The 13909-nt window shown below is 44.0% G+C and overlaps 1 protein-coding gene across 1 annotated transcript in view; it reads left to right on the forward strand.

Moving 5' to 3' along the window:
- ALDH1L1 (aldehyde dehydrogenase 1 family member L1) overlaps window positions 1-13909 on the forward strand; it is a 77305-nt gene that overhangs the window by 13167 nt on the left and 50229 nt on the right. Inside the window, exons 2-7 of the mRNA XM_020981150.2 lie at window positions 1122-1265; window positions 1925-2159; window positions 4493-4658; window positions 7697-7798; window positions 11230-11319; window positions 12363-12500. Coding sequence (XP_020836809.1) covers window positions 1139-1265; window positions 1925-2159; window positions 4493-4658; window positions 7697-7798; window positions 11230-11319; window positions 12363-12500 — 858 coding nt within the window. The 5' untranslated portion in view covers window positions 1122-1138. The remainder of the gene's footprint in view (window positions 1-1121; window positions 1266-1924; window positions 2160-4492; window positions 4659-7696; window positions 7799-11229; window positions 11320-12362; window positions 12501-13909) is intronic.

Consider the following 13909-nt stretch of genomic DNA (forward strand, 5'->3'; position numbering starts at 1 on the left):
AGATGATGCTAAGCAAGTTAACTAACCTCAGCCTGCCTCAGTTTCCTCATCTGTAAAAAGGGGTGATAATAGCACCTACTTAGGGTTGTTGTGAGAATTAAATGAGATAATATTTGTAAAGCACTTAATGCAGTGCCTGGCACATAGTAGGCGCTTAATAAATGCACGTTTCCTTCCTTCTTAAAAGCTGGGTGCAAAAACTATGCTTCATGATTGAAGAATGACTGAACAAATATAGCATGTGGTAATGCAATGTTGCTGAGCCATCAGGGATGAGGAGTTTGAAGAATTCAGAGAATCAGAGGAAGTGATGAGGAGTGGGGAACAACCCCCACAATGACCTCAATGCAAATGAAGTCTGTGCTAAAGGCAGTAAATCCAGATTGGATGCAAGGGATGGTGTGCCCTGCTTACTGCTGAAAAGCAAAACAAACCCTGCTTTATAAAAGCAGGAAGTGACATGTACTGAGTCTCAATCTATCTATTAGGGAATTTGGTTTAAAGTTTTTTGTTTTGTTTTGTTTAATTACGAACTCTAGTCAGAGAATATGAATTCTGGTTGTTTGAGCTTTGGTTGGGAAGTAACTAGGTGGTGCAGTGGATAGAGTGCCAGGGCCTGGAATCAGGAAGACTCATCTTCCTGAGTTCAAATCCAGCCTCGGGCACTTAACTAGCTATGTGACACTGGGTAAGTCACTTAACTCTATTTGCTTCCGTTTCCTCTTCTGTAAAAAGAGCTGAAAAAGAAAATGGAAAACCTCTCCGGTATCTTTGCCAAGAAAAGCCCAAATATGGTCTGGAAGAGTTGAATGTGAATGAACAGCAGCAAATGGGAAGGATCTGTTTTGTCAAAACAAAATGAATAAATGCGATTACCTGCAATTTACCCTACATGTGTCTTGTTTGTATGTAATTGTTTGTATCTTGTCTCCCCCATTAGAATGTGAGCTCCTTGAGGGCAGGAACCATTCTTTGTATTCTCAGCACTTCGCTCAATAGCTCAATTAGTATTTGTCGAGGGAGGGAGTGAATCATTCGGATTTAAGGGTCAGGTTACACATATAAATAAATATCCATCTACAACTCCTCCTTAGCCCTAACTTTTGGCTTTGCCCTTCCAGGTCCATAACCACCCGCCATGAGAATAGCCATCATTGGTCAGAGCCTGTTTGGCCAGGAAGTCTACACCCGACTCCGAAAGGAAGGTCATCAAGTGGTGGGAGTATTCACCATTCCTGATAAGGATGGGAAAGCAGATCCACTGGGTAAGCCAAGCTTGGCACCTTACACACAGTGGGCTCTTAACCAGTGTTTGCCAAATGGAAATGATTTATTATGTCTACAGGGCTGGCAAGAGGCAGCCTAGACTGGAGATCAGAATCATGTGAGAATCAGGCCTCAGTTAGCTGAGAAACCAGCCAGACCAGCTGTAGCCAGGACTGGGAGGCTTGACAGACCTAGCAGGAAAATCTTTAGCAAGAGACAATGGGAACCAGTCTAGATAAATCAATTCTCATCAACAAGAGACAGGGGTGGCTACTCCAGTAAGAGGAAGGAGGGTGTCCTTAGTAAGGGGTGTCAAGCAGCAGGTTTGGAAAGGTAATTCATGACAGAATGAAAAGCAGATTATTTAATTAATAGAAGAATAATTCAGAAAACTCCAAGGGAAGGGGCAGGGACGGGGCACAGTGGCTGAATGTAGCACCTAGTGAGAAGAGGAGTGTTCATTTGTCTGTGATCAAGGGGATGCTGTGTTTGGTACCCCATGCCAGTGTGCTTAGCTAGTCCAGAGGTGGTTACATCTGTCCTGGGGCACAGAAGGGCTTCCTCAGAGGAGAGGGAGAGGAAGAAAGGAGGAAGAAAAGGAAGGAAGAGAATCAAATGATAGAATAGACCTCTACAAATCCCTCTGCATCTTCCACAGCACTGGAGGCAGAGAAGGACCATGTGCCAGTGTTCAAGTTTCCCCGATGGAGGGTGAAAGGGAAGGCCCTGCCTGAGGTGGTCGAGCAATACAAGTCCCTGGGAGCCCAGCTGAATGTCCTTCCATTCTGCAGCCAGTTCATCCCCATGGAGGTCATCAATGCACCTGAACATGGCTCCATCATCTACCACCCTTCGCTCCTGCCCCGGCATCGGGGAGCTTCAGCCATCAATTGGTAAGAGGGTAGGAGCCTGGCAGAGGCCAAAGGCCAGCTCACACCTTTCCTTCCCAAGCAGATCTGGCTCTTACACCCTCCACTGAATAGATGGAGTGGGACACACTAGGCAGTGCCCTCCTTCCTAAGTTTGTCAGGCACAAGGAAACTATTATTACTGATTTACTTCTTTGGTTAAAATTACCTCTTCCAGGATCTCATTTTTAAAATGCCAGAACTCTTCGGAGGAGAAGGGTGTTAAGCCACCTGGACCTGAGTGTGAATCAGTGTATTGGGAGTGCTTTCTTTTAAGGGTAGAGCACAAGACAGTACATTTTTATCCTTTATCATTTGCAAAGCCTTTCTCATCCGTGACTACATTCCATCCTAACTGAGGCATTGTAAGAAAGGCAGGGGTGAGGGTTATTATCCAAACTAAGAGCCAGATAAGGGAGGTAACATGTCAAAGGTCATGAGAGCCAAGGCCGTGAGCACTTGGTATACTTCCTCATGGCTGAGAAAGGCTAGATTGAAAATGGCATTACCTATTTCATAAATTTTTCTGGAGCTAGGAGGGTGGGCAGATATATCTTGGGGGAATATTAGAAAGAGAAGCCTACAGCCTGAAGAGGAAGAGGTAAGTTGGGGAACTCCTCCGTCCCCCAGAGGAGCACATCCTGATGCATATGCCCCTTAGGGCTTTCTTTAAGTGGTACTTAACCTTTTGTAGGGAATACCTTGAAAATGAGGGGAGCTGCACCCCCTCCTGGTAGCCCCATTCCAGGGCTGCTGTGGGAGGCTGGCTGTTCTCTGACACCTATGGGCCCCTGATGCCCTCTGCAGGAAATAGAGGAGAGGGAAGGAAGAAGAGCTCTTTCTGGTCTGCAGAAGCCAGGGGACAAATGAAACCCCAGGTGAGGATTATTCGAGAACATAGACCCAGTTGTATCATTCCTCTTCTGAAAATAATAACATTTACCACGAAAAGTTAAACTCCTCGGCTTGGTATTCAATGTCATGCTTCCTTCCCATCCAATTTTATCTCTTATTAATCCCTTCCACACATTCCTAGGGGAAAGGAGCAGGAGCCTAGAGGTCTCTGCTCCAAACAGACTGCACTTTTCTGTCCTGCAAAGATACCATGTACTTCTCCACCTCTGGGCCTTTGCTCATGCTATGGATTGCTTGGATTGCCACCCAACCTCCTCTTCACTTGCTGAGTTTCTAACCCATTCTTTAAAGCCCGAAACTGCAGCCATCAGTCCCTAGAAGGTTTCCCTGACTCCCCCCAATCAGGAGCAACTTTCCTTTTGGGATCTCCCATAACTCTTGGTCTTTTATCTCTCTAATACACCATATATAACGGTTAATCTGGATAGATAGATAGATAGATAGATAGATAGATAGATAGATAGATAGATATAGATATGCTTGTGTGTGTGTGTATGTGTATTATCCCCCTACTTGATTATAAGCTCCAGGGACAGTAGCTTATACACACTCTCCAGAACCTACCTAGTAAGTGCTAGATGCTTAGTAAATAAATGTTTGTTGCATTTTTAATTGCTGAAGACAGAGGCAACAGCAAGAGAACACCTTAAGCTTGGAGGCGATGTAGTGTAATGGAAAAGGCAGTAAATTGGAACTGACAGGACCTGGCTTCAAATCTCAGCCCTGGCACCTACTAGCTTGACAGCATACCTCCCAGAGAATTAAAAAAATCTCAGAGTCAGAAGTGACTTCAGAGATCATCTGGTCCAATTTGTGCTTGAGTGATAATTCCTTCTTAAATTGACAAATGACAGCCTCCAGATTGAGTGGAAACCCACTGCTTCCCAAGGCAGCCCCTTCCACTTGGGGAGAGCTCTATTTGGGAGGATCTTTGATGGATCTGGGGTCTCCTCAATGTTGTTATTCCCACCAATGATGCAGGTCTCAACTCATCCATGCCTGCCTGTCCTAAATCATTTGCCTCTCTGCAGCTTCCATCCATCAGTCAATCAACAAAAGTTTAAGTGCCTACAATGTACCAGGTGCCCATCACTCCTGGTTTCACCTTCTGCGGCCAAGCAGAATAAAGGTAGTCTCTCTCCTCCATGACCACTCTTCAAATACTAAATGAGAGTTACCAAGTTCCCCGACTCTTCTGTTCTACAGATTATCCCTGATCCTTTTAGCCAGTCTCTTTGTATGGATAACACACTCTCCATTCTTCTTAGCATACTGCTTGCCCTCTCCTAGATAGTTTCATTATCACTAAAATCAGGATAATAACCTTTGTCCAACTTGTCAGGGTTGTATTAAAAATGTGTCTTGTAAAACTTAAAATGGGCTATTGTCCTTCCTGCCCTCAGGACCCTGATCCATGGGGATCGGAAAGGAGGCTTTACTGTCTTCTGGGCAGATGACGGCTTGGACACAGGAGACATCCTGCTCCAGAAGGAGTGTGAAGTTCTGCCTGATGATACCGTGAGCTCACTCTACAATCGGTTCCTCTTCCCTGAAGGGGTCAATGGAATGGTAATTTCTTTTCTTTTAAGAGAAAGGTTTTATTCACACTTTAAAAAAATAAAACAATCATTTCTAGATATATACTCCACTTCCCATCCCACCCTCAATGTGACTCCCTTCTAACAAAGAAAAAAACAGTAAATTAGAATCAAGTGACACAGTCCATGTCTGACAGTGTATACACCATACTCATGTACCTGAACCGCCATCTCTCTAAGGAAAAGAAGGAGGGGTATGTCATCATTTCCTTTCCAGAGCCAACATTGGTCATTACAGTCATACGGTGTTGGATTTCATTTAGCATTCTGTATACTTGCATTATTGTAGTTTATATATTGTTTTCCATGATCTATTTCATTTGACACCAGTTCATATAATCCTTCTACATTTCACTGAATTCCTCATGTTCACAATTGCTTATAATATAAGAATATACCACTATGTTCATATACTACAATTTGTTCAGCGATGGGATGGTAATCACTGAGGTCAGCCTCCTCCTGAAACATCCTCCACCTTAATGAAAACAACCTACTCTATTCTGCAAGATGGACATTAAGGTCACAGGGATCCCACTCCAGCCACGCTTCTCACGTGGTAGCCACTAACAGTGATAGCAAGGTGTGCAGTGGGATGGACAATTGGTCTGGTCTCCCATGGCATTTCCTATGTCTCCATGAATCCCAGAATATTCTTGTGAAAACTTGGGGGCTATTCTGATAATGGCATCATTTTTATTTCCAATAATCATGATTATTGGAAGCAACATGGTGCAGTGGAAAGAGTATTGACCTCAGAGTCAAATCCCCAGTTTTGTGACCTTTGGCAAGTCACTTAAACATTCGGGGTCTCAGTTTCCTCGCCTGTAAAATGGGTGAGCTTTAGTCATAGGTTGATATATTTAGAGCTAGAGGGGAAATCAAAGACCAGCTCCTTTATCTGACAGATGAGGAAACTGAGGCTCAGAGGGTTTGTGACTTTCCCAAAATTATAGAGGCAGTAGTAGCACCAGAGGCAATATCTGAACCCAAGCCCTTTTGACTAGAGACAGGACTGTCTCTACTATGCACACATCCTCCTTGGGAGCTCCCTTGTTTCTTTTAAGAGGTCTGGTCATTTGTCCTTGGCTCATGGTATGAAAAGTTGGAGTTACCAAGTGATTCTTCCAGTGTGGAAACTACTTTCTGAGCCCATGTGATCTGATTGTCCAAAAAGCAAACAGGACCTTAGACCTCCCTGGTTCCCCTTGTTCAGTAATCATTCCCCTTTGGATTTCATGCAGCCCTTTGTTTTGTGCCTCTCTGGTGTATTATATAATATTGTATAGTATAGAATCATAAAATCATAGGTTGGAATGGACCTCAGAAGGCATTTAGTACAACCTCCTGTGACTGTCAAAATCCTCCCCACAACATCTCCATCCTCTCCTTTAACACTTCCAGTGATGGGAAACTTATTACCTTCTGAGAAGTCCCTTGCCATTATTGGACAGCTCAAATTGTTAGATCTTTACCTAACAGAACTTTGGAATGAGGGAGTAATAATCCTGCTCTACTCAGACCACAGCTCGCCTATCATGCCTCCTTCTCTGTACCACATTTTAGGGGTGTCTCTGGCAAAAAGAAGGTGTCTAGAGAAGGGAAATCAGGCTGAGTAGAACTTGGAGCCATGTCTCATGAGGGACGATTGAAGAATCTGGTTGGAGATGAAAAGATTTTTAAGAGGAACATGATATTTTTCTCCAACTAATTGGTGGAATTTTGTATAGGAGAGGAAGTAGACTATCTGTTCCAAAGGACAAAATATGATACATAGGAAGTTCCAGCCTGACAGATTTGGGCTCAACATAAGAATCAACTTTCTAACAAATCAGAGCTGCCTGAAAATGGTAATAGGGCTGCCACGGGTGGTAGTGAATTCCCTATCACTGGAAGTCTTCAAGCACAAAAGTGGACAGACACCTGTAAAGGAAGTAGCAGTGGATGGGAGTTTGACTTCAAAGACCTCCAGGGCTCCTTCTAGCTTACAGATTTTATATTTCTAAGCCTTTGTTTGCTTGGTGACCTGAGGACTTTTGAAAAGTAGCTTTCACAGTAGGGGATTTAAAAGAAAGTTGGAGGCCTCAGAGGAGTCCTGGAGAGAAGGCTGTCTATGTCCCCTTAATGTTCCATGACACTGATTATGCGGAAAGCCGCCCCAGTGCCCCCATTGAACCCACCAAAGGTTCCTTCTGTAGCTGAACTCAGAAGTGAGCGGCAGATGAACCTGATTCAATGCCACCAGCACAGACAGAAGAATTCTTCCCGAGAAGAGGAAGGTTGCATTGTGATCAGAGCTACCAATTCCAATGAGTGCCTTCTTTTTCTTTCCATTAAGGCAGGGTGAGGGAAGAGAAGGGAAAGCGTCCTCATTCCCTTGAGTTCTAGAAATCACTGTTTTCCATTCTCCAATAAAAGCCCTACCTGACCTTTGTGTGCGCAAGTAATGCTGTGGTTGACTCCTCCTCAGTAAGGCATGGGCAAATGTTCCTTTGGTAGCAGTGATGGGTTTGTATCGAACCACACACACGCGCGCACACACACACACACATACACACACACACACACACACACACACACACTCACCCGTTGTCACAAACAGCACACATAGGAAAAGGCTGAAGAGGGCAGTTTGTGGCCATGGTTTGTAAGTTCCATCTAAGGCCATGGATTATTTTTTCTCTGTGTACATCTAAGAGATCTGTATGAGTTGGAACCTATGACCTTGAAGTCATTAAAAACAAGCTGTAATATTGAGATTACCAACCTGTCCTAGAACCACATTTGTTAGAGGCATTTAAAGCACCCAGGTAGGGTGTTATTGAGCCATATGAATACCAGCACTGTCTGGTACCTTGCAACTATGGAGTATCCCCTGTGTTTGTGAATAGAGCTGAGCCTCCCAAAGGGAAGACAGACACCCATAGGAGACCTGTGAGGCACTTCTCCCACTCACAAATGTGTTACTCCCATGAAAAAGCCACTATGACCTTGTTTATTTCTCCTCAGGTGGAGGCAGTAAGACTAATCATGGAGGGGAAGGCCCCCAAAATACCTCAAACTGAAGAGGGGGCAACTTATGAAGGAATACAGAAGAAGGAAAATGCCAAGGTAAGGGTCAAAGGAGCAATCAGCAAATATGACTCAAATTCAGCTTGTCCACAGCAGAACTCATGGTCTCCATGCCAAAGAAAAGAAATCTACTTCTCTTATGAATTTCCTTTTCCTGTTGACAGCACCACTGTCCTTTGCACAGAGATAAAAATTCTTCCAGAGAAGAGGGAGGCTGAGTAGTGATTAGAGCTGACCAACTCCAATGAGTGCTGCCTTCTTTTCTTTGAGGTGGGGGAAAGGAGAGAGAAGGGGAGCCTCCTTATTCTCCTGAGGTCTAAAAGTTTCTCTGTCTTCCATTGCATTCTACCTGATCTTTGTGTGTTCAGGCAATGCTGTTGTTGACATCCTCAGCAAAGCACCATAAAGCACAGCGGATGTTGTGTCTTTTTAGTAGTAGTGATAGGTCTGCATTGAACCACACACACACACACACACACACACACACACACACACACACACCCATTGTCACCAATGGCACACAAGGCTCACAACGTTGATGTTAGCCTCATCTTTTCACTATCACTCACCCCACGTAGCCAAACAGATGCCAGATCTCATCATATCCATCTCTGCAATATCTCCTGCATAGGTTTCCTCCTTGCAACCCTCACAGCCAGCACTGTAGTTTGGGCACTCATCGCCCCTGGTCTGGACTGCTACAGTAGCCTTCAAATTTGTTTCCCAAGCTCAAGCCTCTCCTAGATTTAATCCATCTACTCAGCCACTGAAGTGATTTTTCTAAAACACAGACCTTACCATACACACACACACCCATTACTTCTAGAAACACACGATAACCTTTCTATTTGTCATTTAAAGCTCTGCACCACCTGGCCCTGGTCTACCTCTCCAGCTTCATTACACATGACTCCCCTCTGTGCTCTCTACAATCCCACCCTACCAGACTACTTGCATGCATGATGCTGTATTTCCCACCTCCATGCCTTTGCATGGCTTTGGCCCATGCCTGGAATATCCTCCTTCCTTACCTCCATATCTCAGAATCCTTGGTTTCCTTCAAAACTCAGTCCAAGAACCACCCTCTATAGGAAATGTCTCCCGATTTCCCCTGGTGACTAATATCCTTTCTTCCTTCTTTAACTGCCTCCATTCATTTTGTATGTACTCTGCATGTATTTATATGTGTACACATTGTCTCCCTCTTTAGAATGAAAGCACCTTGAAGGCAAGGATTATTTCATTTGTCTCTCTGTGTCCCTAGCACTCATTGAAATGCCTGGTACATAATAGGTGCTTTTAAAATGTTTGTTGATTGACTCATTTAGTGCCTATAAGGTACCCAGCTCATTTCTCATCTTCTGTCAGGTCTGTGCTTCTGCACAGATGAGGCACCCTGGTATATTAGAAAGAATATTGGACTCATAAAACCTGGGTTAAAATCTCAGCTCTAACACACACATATCACCTGTGTGACCACAGGCAAATCATCTAACCTCTCTGAGCCTCAGTTTTCTCATTTATGAAATGAAGGGCTTAATAATGGCTGATACTTATGTAACCATGTGCTTTTATTAGAATATATCACCTCATTTCATTTTCACAGCAACCCAGCGAAGTAATCAATTTTTAAAACAAGCATGTATTGAATACCTGCTATATGCCAGACAATGTGCTAAGGACTTGGGTACATAAAGAAGGGCAAAAATACAATCCCTGCTCTCAAGGAGGTTACGTTCTAATGGGGAGGACAATATGCAAATTAACTATAACCACAAAATATATACTGTATACATGTATAAATGGAAAGTAATTTTTAAGAGAAAATATTAGTACTGGGATTATGTAGCATAGGTTTTATTATTCCATCTTACTGATGGGGAATGATGAGACCTTTCCAAATGAAGAGAACATAACTAGTAAGTGCTATCAGAGACTGGATCTGAACCCAACTCTCCTGACCCTAAATCCAACTGTCTTTCCCCTATATCCTGCTGCCTCTCTGAGGAGGGAGAGCTCATAGTGAGCTTTGGGAGAATTCCTGGCTTGGACTCCTGGTTCAGCTATGATAACCACAAATCTTGGCATCCTTTCCCCACCTGGGAAGGGTGTGGTCTAGTCAAGGGTACACTCTGGAGTAGTTCAGGAGCTGCCATAGCAACCTGATTCTATCCCAGTTGGTTCTCTTGAAGAACGAGGTGTCATTATTCAAGTCATCCTAAGCAGTGAGCCCTCTAGCCAGCTAGCTCCCAATCCTGCCTCAGGCTCACTGTGTGCTTCTAGCAGCCCTTGGACTGATTATGCATCCGCCACGATGGACACAATTCTTACAAGTCATTCAATGGCAAGGTAGGACCCAGCACTTCTTCCCTCTACATTATTTCATTATACTTATACTAGTATATACTGTATACACCTTATACTAATCCAAGAAGTCACGCAAGGTAGCTATGGTACCCATCTGCATATGAAGAAACTGAGGCCCCAAGAGATGAGAATTGATATGACTTGGCCAAGGTTGCATTGTGAGTGCTACTAGAATTGCTGGATCAGTCTTTCTACCACAGAGTGTTACAGGAGCTGGGCTATCTAAGGATGGCTACTGTTCCAGGCCATCCATTTACTGCTTTCCATGTCCCTCAGTCCACCATATCCTTATGTCTATGATTAGCATCTAAGGTTGGGATAGGGAGTGGAGATATTTCAACCCACTTAAAAGCAGCTATGTGGTACGTTAGATAGAGTGCTTGACTTCCAGGAAGTCCCAAGTCCTTGAAGACCCAAGTTCAAATCCAGCCTCAGGCACTTGCTAACTATGAGACCAGCAAGTCAACAAGCAGCTAGTAAGGCTTAACATATGCCAGTCACTGTGCTAAGCAAAAAACAGGGCTGGCCCTCAAGGAGCTTGTATTTAATGGGAAAAGAAAAGGCATCCGAAAAGGCTGAAAATGTTAGGTTGGGGATGGAATGAGAAGGCACACCCTTAAGGTTATGGGAGAGAAAGTTCAGAGTCGGAAGTTGAGCCTCAAGAGAAATGGGCCATGGACTTAAACTTCTCTGTGCCTCAGTTTCCTCATCTATAAAAGGAAAGAGTTGGACTCAGTGGCCTCTAAGATCCTTCCCAGCTCCAAATCTATAATCCTCTGATTCCTTGGGACAGTGACCTTTGGTTTGGCTTGGGAGCCCTCAGAGGTGGTCAAAGATTAAACAAGTACCCGAGGTGCTGAAGAAGAGAGTGTCAACGAGAGGGAACAACATTCAGTGAAGGGGTCAAAAGAGCCGGCCTCACGTCTGACTGTGACGCTTAACGAGTCGTGTGGTTTCACTTCTCTGAGCCTCTGTTTCCTCATTATCAAAAATAGAGATCACAATTCTCATGCTGCTTGTGTTGTAGCAGTGTTTGGAGGAAGGTGTTTTGCAATCCTTCAGATTCATCCAAATGTGAATTGTCACTACCATGGTCTCTACAGATCAACTGGGACCAGCCAGCGGAAGCCATCCACAACTGGATTCGAGGAAATGACAAGGTTCCTGGAGCCTGGACAGAGGCGAATGGGCAGGTAGGTATGTTGGGAGTGCAGGACCTGTCCTTTGTCCCGGCCCTGTTTTCTCATCCCCTTTTTAATCTAGGTGTCACACCAGGCATGGATAACAATGAATTGAAAAAGGAGGTGGGCCCCACACAGGAATAGAGAGCAAGGTCAGGAGGCAGCTAGATAAGAGTAAATCTAATGGAAGTTGTAAGGTTCAGGTAATTTTTTTTAAAGCAAGAAGGAGGCATTGAGGGAGGCAGGGCAAGATAACCAGGAGAAACAGATCTAGGACTCCAACAGCACAGGACAGATCCTGATGTGGAAGGAAGCCATTTGGAATGGCCAATCCAAATCAAGCCTCGCTTGGAAGCCAGCCAGGGATGATTGTTATAGTCCTTTCCTCACAAAGTGGGCCCAGTGTGGGTTAATGCCAGATGCCAGTCTATCCAAGTGGGATGCAACAGGAATTCAGTCTCATTAAGCTCTCATAAGCTAGCATTCATGGTACACAGGAAAGAGCTTCAGGTCACCTTGGTCCAAATCTGAGCTCCAAAATTGGACCATTTTGTGACCCTTGTCAACTCACTTTGACTCCCTGAACTTCAGTCTTCTCATCTGTACAATGGAGATAATAACAATAAGTAGCTATTAAGCACCTACTATCCCTGGAGGTTTGAATATAAAAGTGACACAGTCCTTAGCTTCAAGGAATTTATATCCTACTTACGTAATAACACTTATGTTTCCTGCTTCATAGATTATCGTGAGAAAAGTGCTTTGTAAGCCATAAAAAACTATACACGTGAGAGTTATTATCATTTTTTTAATCATCTCTTTTTTACTATGAGGAAACTGAGTCCCAGGGGTTAAGTAACCACTGTACCCAAAGTTGCACAGGAACCGATGGCAGAGCTAAGGCTTAAATGTCAAGAGTAGGGCTCTTCCCACCTCACAGGGCCCCATTTGGCTGACATTTTGCATAAGCCCTGTGGCAGCTGTTTCTGAATCTGTTTCAGAACTTCGAATGACAGATCTCACTCTTCGTGCCTTGATTCTATTTTCTCCTCTAGACGCTGACATTTTTTGGATCAACCCTTAATGACAATGGTCTTATACCAGAGGGAGAAACCCTGGATATCCCAGGAGCAAGTCGGCCAGGCATCGTCACCAAAGTGGGACTTGTCCTCTTTGGAAATGATGGCAAAATGGTGGGTAGCATTACTCAATAGTTTTCTTCCTTTGGTACAGGATTTGCTTTCCATACATATATGCTAAAGAATTTGCTCAAGGGCCCCCACTGTTCTCTATTGGGCACCTGCAATGTGTCCAGTCTCTTGTTACATAGATCAGGAATCGAGGGGAAGGAGAGAAAAGTAAGGGTAGTGGGAAGAGATCCTAGAGGCAGAAGACCTGTGTTTAAATCCCAGTGCCAATACCTGCTAAGTAAAGGACGTCAATTAGAAGGCTACTGCAATAGCCTAGGTAAGAGGGATGAAGGCTTGAACTAGGGTGATAGAGGTGTGAGTGAAGAGAAGATGATAGAAATCAGAGATGTAAAGAAGGTAGAAATGACAAGATTGGGAAGTAATTGGATACGTGGGGTAAAGGAGAATGAAGAGTCAAGAAGGATTCCAAAGTTACAAGCAGGGGCAGCTCAGAGGATGGTAATGCCCTTGATGGTGATAGGGAAGTTGAGAAGGGAAAGTTTGGGGTGGGAGAGGATAGGTTAGTTCTCTTTGGGTTACTTTGAGTTTGAGATATCCAAAAGACAGTGGTAGTAGCTTGGAGGAGAGACTAGTATAGACTAGAGACTAGAGAGGCTAGAGACTAGTGTCATATAGACCTAGGGTCATATGCATAGACATGATAATTGAACTCACAAGATATAGATATGATGAGGCTAGCTTCTCATACACGTTCATGATGCCAAGGTCTCCAGTATGCTGTTGACACATCTCTCTCTCTCAACTGCCTCCTAAGAGGTTCTCTCTCAAAGTTTCTATATTCAACTAAGGTTAAGTCCCTTAGAAAAGTTACTCAGTGTTACATTGAGCATTCTTAGCTGATAAGAAATCACAAATCCCTCCATTTATGTAACATGCAGCACAGGGCTATTCTTCAGGACACTGTCCAAGATGGTATTACAAACCAATAGAAGCTGAAGAGGTAGTATAGAGCAAAAAGACAAGAGGCCCTGGAACAAGGCTCCCCAGAGGCTTGGGGGGCGGGAATTGCAGTTAATAGGTCTGCCATGAAGAACCAGTAAAGGAGACTGAGAAAGATCCCTCAGACAGATAGGGTAAGAACCAGAGGAAAGATATGTCATGAAAGCCTAGAAAGGAGAGAGTGTGTAGGAAGAGAAGGTGATCCACAGTGCCAGATACAGCAGAGAAGTCAAGAAAGACGAAGCTTTAGATGAAGCCATCAGATTTGAAAATTAAGAGCTTCATGAATAACTTGGAGGGTTTCAGTTGAATGATGAGGTCGAAACCAGATTATAGAGAGTTTATCAGAAAGTGAGAGAAGTAGAGTCACCCAGGGTAGGCAGCATTCTCCAGGAGTTTATCTATGAAGAGGAGGAAGGAGAGAGAATGATAGCGGGCAGGGCTAGTGTAAT

Source organism: Phascolarctos cinereus, unplaced genomic scaffold (genome assembly GCF_003287225.1).
Source record: "Phascolarctos cinereus isolate Bilbo 61053 unplaced genomic scaffold, phaCin_HiC Scaffold_4;HRSCAF=312, whole genome shotgun sequence".
In the NCBI taxonomy this organism is placed as follows: Eukaryota; Metazoa; Chordata; class Mammalia; order Diprotodontia; family Phascolarctidae; genus Phascolarctos; species Phascolarctos cinereus.